The sequence below is a fragment of the Hippocampus bargibanti genome, linkage group LG03 (assembly GCF_051943395.1).
Source record: "Hippocampus bargibanti isolate YZ-2025 linkage group LG03, ASM5194339v1, whole genome shotgun sequence".
NCBI lineage: Eukaryota > Metazoa > Chordata > Actinopteri > Syngnathiformes > Syngnathidae > Hippocampus > Hippocampus bargibanti.
Genome location: NC_142736.1, coordinates 6247482 through 6255000, shown reverse-complemented (window position 1 = coordinate 6255000; position 7519 = coordinate 6247482). Strand labels below are relative to the sequence as shown.

Genomic DNA, 7519 nt, shown 5'->3' with positions numbered 1-7519 from the left:
GAGGAAATCATATATGTTTGCAATCGATTAAAGAAGTCATTCGTGTCATTTTGAGACATCTGGACTGCAATGTATCGTCCCAGAAGAGGCAGAAAAAATGGCGACCAGCTCCCGTGAGGAATGAATCAGCCTGTTACCACAGGCTGACAAATTCCCTCCGTGGAGCTTGGACGCCCTCCTCTGGCGGCTCTTGGGTGCAACACGAGGTCCCTAAATCAAACAGGTACAGCAAAATACATTGACGTGATGGAAGGACCGCTGCAATGCGTCTTTTTTCTGTCAGGGGCGTTCCTTTAGTGACGTCACATACGGACTCGTCACCAACTCAAAAACAAGACTTCCTGAATATTCAGCGCAAGTCTTAAAACGTAAAATCTAGCTATATGTGGTGGAATCTTATTAAAATACACCCAGTAGAAGTCATTTGAAGCCATTTTACAAATTATGGACACAACTTGTCCGGAGACGTCCGTTGTCCTTTAAAAAAAATTATGAGAAATCAGCGAGACAAACACTATTAACGCTGGTGTGTATGGCTGCCTCTGCTCACCCGCAGAAAAACATCCTATGAATGGAAAGTGTCCTTGAGAGTTGTGAAAATTATTATTATTATTATTATTATTGATGTTGTTGTGGTTGTTGGTGCTGTTATTATTTTTTAAATCGTATGTCAATGTGTTTCTCTGACTTCGACATCTATTAAAAATATTTATAAAAACTGTTATTATGAAGGATCCTTTATCTGAACTGTTCATCCTGAACAGGGAACATGGTGACAGTGTCCAAGTGCAATAGTTAATACCATATAAGTATTTTACAGCCAACTGCTTCTCCTCTGTGTTTCCAGGAAAATACTTTTTTCCTAATGAAAATTTAGTTGTCTCACATTATGCACCATAAAGACTTTTTCAGACCAAAATGACCATACTCGAGAAAAGCGCAAATCCGTTGAGAAAATACCTCGGCAGGTGCTTTATGGACAACTCCTGTCAGCAAATAGGAAGCCTGGTGGTCCTAAGCTGCGATACAAAGACCAGCTTAAACAGACTCTATAGAAATGCAACATCAAGCCCAGCGATCTGGAGTCTGCTGCAGCTAACAGGCCACTGTGGCATTCCTTATGCCACGAAGGGGTGACACAACTTGAAAACAAACGCACCCAGAGGAGGATCGTGCGGCACGAGCAAAGACACCTTTGTGCTGCTTCAGTACCGCCTCGCCAGCCCGGTCCAGGCCTCACATGTCCTGAATGCGGCAGGATTTGTGGCTCCAGAATCGGGCTTCATAGTCACCTACAGTGGCATCGCCGCCAGCGCCAATAACCACTGTCCAATACCCCACATAGCAATGGAAGCGATGTCATCTTCGACTTCGATGGACTGCCAAGAGAGAGTGTGTATATATATATATATCCCTCAGATCTTCATCCTCCCTTCACCTCTATGTGCCCTCTGCCCGTCTCACCACGATGGGATGCAGAGCTTTCAGCCGCTCTGCTCCCAAACTCTGGAATTCTCTTCCACCCAACATCCGCAATATTGACTCCCTCCCTATTTTCAAGGCTCACCTCAAAACCCACTTGTTTAAAATTGCTTTCAATGTATAGTTCTATCTGCTATTTTATTATGTATCATTTTACTTATGGTTTTATTGTTATGTGCTTTGTTTTATTGTTTTTATTGTAAAGTGTCCTTGAGTGTTTTGAAAGGCGCTTGAAATAAAATGTATTATTATATATATATATATATATATATATATATATATATATATATATGTGTGTGTGTGTGTGTGTGTGTGTGTGTGTGTGTGTGTGTGTGTGTGTGTGTGTGTGTGTAATAATACATTTTAAGCACCTTTCAAAGCTTTCAAGGACACGACAGTCACAGACAAGCATAGGTACTATAATAAATAAGATACAATCACAAATAAAATGCAATAAATAAAATACAATTATAAATAGAATCGAGAGAGAGCTACACAGAAAATGCAATTTTAAATAGGTGGGTTTTCAGATGGGACTTGAAGGTGGGAAGAGAATCGACATTTCAGACTTTTTCCCATTTGTCATTCTCATCCCGGAAACTGATAAACTTCCACTTATGATACGATCATCATTCTCTGCTGTTAAACCTAATTGTTTATTTCTTTCAGCTCATCAGACACCCAAAATATGTGGCTTGTAAACGTATTGCAGTGTTTCTAAGCATGGATGATGAAGTACACACTGAGGAAATCATCAAAGATGTATTTAAAGTGGGTAAAAGCTGCTTCATCCCCAGATATGACAATAGCAGCAACCACATGGACATGCTGAAGCTCAATAGTATCCAGGACATGGCCTCATTACCCAAGACCTCTTGGAATATCCTACAGCCCGCCAAGGATGACAAGAGTAGAGAAGAAGCCCTTTCTGGAGGTATATACACTGCAAATGTCAGTGATTTATTTATTTTTCTTATTTTTTTTTACCCCTGAGTCTGAAAATGGCAAAAATAATTAACAGATCAGGCTATCCAGCGCTATTATTTTGCTTTTAGCCCTCTAAGAACTTTACGATAAGTGCATGTTTGAACCTGTATGACAAACGGTAACACTTATTTTTAACCAATATTTTCTAGGCGGTCTGGATCTCATCTTGATGCCAGGTCTTGGGTTTGACCTGTCTGGGAAGCGTCTGGGCAGGGGCAAGGGTTTCTATGACACTTATCTGGAGCGCTGCCTCCGGCACCCCAAAGGAAAGCCATACACCATCGCTTTGGCCTATAAAGAGCAACTGTGTCAGGATATCCCTGTTGACAGCAATGATGTGCTCATTGATGAAATCCTTTATGAAGATAAAAAATAAATATTCTTGTTATTTCTGCTGCTGATCATAAATAACTCAAATGTTTAATTTTAACTGTTTATTGCAGTTGTGTGGATCTTTAAAGGACAACCGACACCTCCCGACTAGTTGTGTCCATAATTTCTAAAATCACTTCAAATGACTTTCGAGCGTATTTGACAAAGATTCTACCGCATATAGCTATATTTTACGTTTTAAGACTCATGCTTAATATTTAGGAAGTCTTGTTTTTGAGTTGATGACGATCCCCAACATGACGTCACGTTTGGAACGCCCGTGACTGAGAAAGCAACACACAATGCATTTTGCTGTACTTTGTTTGGTCTGAAAACTCCGTGTTGATGGCGAAATTAGAAGGAAAACACATAAATAACGCGATGGTGAATTGTGTGTTGCACCAAGTCCAAGCACCAAGACTACTATTTGATATTCGCGGACACAAATTCCCTGCAGACAAATCAGCCCATTTCCAACGGAGCTTGGGCGCCATCCTTTGTATTTTCTGGACACTATATTGCTGTCATTGACGGCTCGAATTGATATGGGAGGACTCCTTTAATCGATAGCAAACATTTATGCTTTCCTTTTCAGAACTATTTGAATCATATTCATAACTGGATGAGTAACAAGAAGTTTTGGGTATTTTAGACGCTATAAAACGTTTTTTTTCTGGTGTCAGTTAGGAAACAAAGAAATGGTGTCGGTTGTCCTTTAAATTAAAATAGCAGGATGACAGAGATAGCGGCTGTGAGTCAGCAGGTCATGTGTACTGATGATCCAATCCGTGGTGTCCTTGAGTTTATGCTAACCCAGAAGTCATCCACCCGTTCAAATGGCTAACTCAAGGGTTAGTTATAGATTTGGGGAAGCCATTAGAATTTTTAATCCCCTACACATATTACTACATTTTACGGTGTATAAGGTGCACCCAAAAGTCTTGATTTTCTTCAAAAGATGACCCTGCGCCTTATATGCTGGTGCGTTTTAAATGTGAAGTAATATTGAGCCAGGTCTCGCAACTACTGTCAGCAGCCACTGACTCAATTTCCCTCTGTAGAAGAAGTAGTAACCCCAGACTCTACTGTAGCGCCTTATAATGTAGTGTGCCTTTGATTTGGAATACTTTTATGCATTTTTTATATTTGGAAAATGTTTTTCATTCATTGTAGGTGTACCTTACAGTCCGGTGTGCCTCATATGTATATGGGAAACAGTTTGAAAATATAAAGACTTTGATGTTTCTCTTTAAATGTAAGTTGGTAGTTGTCAGATCTCCCAGGCAAGTGACACGCAGATGTAATGTGTCCCAGAGCTTGATCGTGGCGTGGAGTCGAGCAAGTCGTGTTGTGAACTCCGTCCGACGCTGTGCTGTGTGTCTCTGCGAGTCTGTCTGTGTGGGAGTCTGAGATTCTGGCCTCTCTGTCCCGCGACGACTACTTATATACCCATTTTCATGCGTGAGAAATGCATCAGTATGAGACTCACTTCAACCCATTTTCATGCATGGGAAATGCGTCAGGCTGAGACTCACTTCAAAGTGCTTGAAAGACATCAAAGGGTTGAAAGGCGCACTTCAAAGGCGTACACACGTCAGCGCCATGGTGCACACCTGTGACGCCACAAATACACCATTCATTGGGAGTGTGCCTTATACACCGTAAAATAAGGAACATATCGACCACACAACAAATGAATGAATAATGAGTTTTAAATTTTGAAGTGAAAAATAATGACTGTTATTGTGATTTACATGGGACAATTTTAAATTTTGGTTTGGGCTTTAGCAATTATCATGGCATTTCATAAGTTTGATTTGCTTTTACGGGCCAAATAAAATGATGTGGCGGGCCAGATTTGACATCTGTGTGCTAATTGTAAAACAAATGTGTAACTCATGCCCCGAGGTTCAGGCTGGTGAGGAAGGTCGAAAAGTAAACATTAATTCAATAAAATATTTTTTTATCACGTTCTGTGGTGTTATTTGATTTTATTCACAAAGCTAATTTGCATTGCGAAAATCCATAAATTACACCAACGAGGCGTCAAACCCGCGACTATGCTGTCCACTGCGAGACAAAGGTAAATCCAAACCAATCTCATTTGAGATTGAGCAATCCCCGACTCAAATCAAAGCTACCTGAAGCACAAAGCAACGTCGCCATCTATTGCTAAAATTATGCTAGTCCAGATGGCAGACCACATGACACTTGGTTTGTCGGGTTGCTGTTCTTTTCAAGTCACCTTCACCTTGGCCCCGGAAAGTATCCACCTCGCTTCATTTCCCCCACAATAAATCGCAATCCCTCCTAAAAATTCTACACACAACATAAACCATGACATGGAAACTCGTCAGCATTGAGGCAAAGATGAACAAAGCGATGCAGAGACATCCAGTATGACTTCATGGTGAGGATGTGATTAGGAGTTAAGGGTTCTGGTCCAGATGGAGGAAGGTGTACTTGCTTAATCTGCAGCAAAGACAAAAATGGACCAAAGACAGAAGGAATGCAAAATGCATTGTCCTACTGCAGGATGGGAATTTATCCAGAAATCAGTGGAAATTGGCTAAAGTAGTGGAAGTCTTCCCAGCTGCTGACAATAGAGTTAGAAGAGTTGAGCTTTAAGCAACATTAGACAACAAAGGCATAAGCACGTTTCAGCCACGTTATGTAGAGAGGGCTATACACAAAACAATTCTATTGCTAGAAGTAGAGTAGGGGATGCACTCCAGTCTTTTTGTTTTGCTTTATTTGAAAACAATGGATTCAAGAATCACTGTGTGATTGGCGAGAGTGTAAATGCTGTTGATACGTTTGTCTATAACTGCTATCCCATAGTTGACCAGCAGATGGCTGTGCTTTATTTTCTTGACATTCATTACGTTGGGTTGTTGTCACTTCCGGTACAGGTTTTACTTTCCGCCTTCTTTACATAAGTTTAATTTTTACTGAGAAGACGGCGAGAATGGACATGCTTTATCGCTCTACTGTTTAGCAAGGAAAAGATAAAAAGGACGAAGATCAAAACTTCCATTTCGGAGTAGAAAACGGGCAAACCTTTTCAGAGTGCTCAGGTCCTCAGATTTGTGCGAAGGTTTACCTTCCAACAGGACAATGACCTTCAAACACAGCCAGTGTGTCAAAGGAGTGGTTGTTTTCAGGACTACTTCTGTTTGAGTCTCCGAGTGTCCTTTTTGGAGACATAATAATAATAATAACAATACCTTTCATTTATAAGCACCTTTCAAAACTCTCAAGGACACTTTAGTCACAGGATACGTTTTTCTGTGGGTGAACAGCGGCAGCCACACGTGCCAATGTTCACTCAACCCGGGAGGAACTCAAATAGATAGAAAACTGGTCTGAAAACTTCGTGTTGATCCGTGTTGACGGCGAAATTAGAAGGAAAACACATAAATAACGCAATGGTGAATCGTTGTGTGTTGCACTAAGACAACTATTTGATATTCGCTGACACAAATTCCCAGCAGACAAATCAGCCCATTTCCAATGGATCTTGGGCGCCATTTTCTGTATTTTCTGGGTGCTACATTGCTGTCATTGACGGCTCGAATTGATATGGGAAGACTCCTTTTATTGATTGCAAACATTATGCTTTCCTCTTCAGATCTATTTTAATCATATTCATAACTGAATGAGTAACAAGAAAGTATCTTCTCCGAATCAGAAGCCATTGTTTTGATTCTCGAGCAAGGCAAGACGTCTTGGCGTGACGACACGAACTGGGGGCGGGACTTTCTGAAAATCCCCAATTCGCAGCTCAATTTGTTGCAATTTTAGCACACTAAGTCATTTTTATTGGTGTTATTTTAGATGCTATAAAACGTTTTTCTGATGTCAGGAAACAAAAAAATGGTGTTTAACTTATCTAGAGCAACATGCTATTGTATCACAGCTTGTGTCGTAATAACTGACCAGCTAACGTAAAGTTGTAAAGGCATGTTTCCGCGACTCTGATATTTCAGTAAAAATAAAAATATGGACGATTCTATTTGGAGCACAGTTAAATCATTTGAGTGCATGTGTTTGTCGTTCTTCACCATACCATCCAGGATCAGAATTTCATAAAATGAAATCCACACATCTCCAGATGAATGTCCATCACACTCACAACCAAGCAGGAACAAATCAACGTAAAATGCAACATTTGGCTGAGCTTATTTGCAGTGTCTGAAATAACGTCTGCCCGAACGCCTGAGGCGTGCAACTTTAACATCGGGCGTACAACTTACAAAACGTCTCCACCTGGGTGGCGGACAACTTGTTCAAGAAAAAAAAAAAACACATTTTTTTTCTAATCAAACTTTTGCTTGATTCAATAAAGCAAATGTTGGGACTTTTTTTGAAAATCGGAATAAGTCATTCCGATTTCGAAATCTTTCGGTTTGGAAATTTCGGTTCGTTTGGGAATTTGCATACTTGGCACGGCAGTACTGAGATTGATGGTTTATTGCTTCAAATCACATCTATAAAGCACACAAAGGCAAAAGGTCATTTAATTCTTCACAATTCTAAATGTTCCTTTTTTACTCATCATTCTTTATGATAAGTATGAGCATATATTTAGACATAGGATACATATATCCTTATTAGCGACCGAAGCATTCTTCACTGCAAGCAGATTCGATTGATCATCATTGTTATGCAAATATAT

The 7519-nt window shown here is 40.2% G+C and overlaps 1 protein-coding gene across 2 annotated transcripts in view; it reads left to right on the top strand.

Annotated features, from left to right (window-relative positions):
• mthfs (5,10-methenyltetrahydrofolate synthetase (5-formyltetrahydrofolate cyclo-ligase)) overlaps positions 1-4810 on the top strand; it is a 5737-nt gene extending 927 nt beyond the window's left edge. Inside the window, exons 1-3 of one of the 2 annotated variants that reach the window (XM_088991755.1) lie at positions 1-1392; positions 2152-2416; positions 2619-4810. The exon at positions 1-1392 is cut by the window's left edge and continues 652 nt beyond it. In XM_088991755.1, coding sequence (XP_088847881.1) covers positions 1348-1392; positions 2152-2416; positions 2619-2845 — 537 coding nt within the window. In that variant the 5' untranslated portion in view covers positions 1-1347 and the 3' untranslated portion in view covers positions 2846-4810. The remainder of the gene's footprint in view (positions 1393-2151; positions 2417-2618) is intronic. The other variant, XM_088991754.1, reaches the window with a different exon arrangement.
• Positions 4811-7519: the final 2709 nt, after the last annotated feature.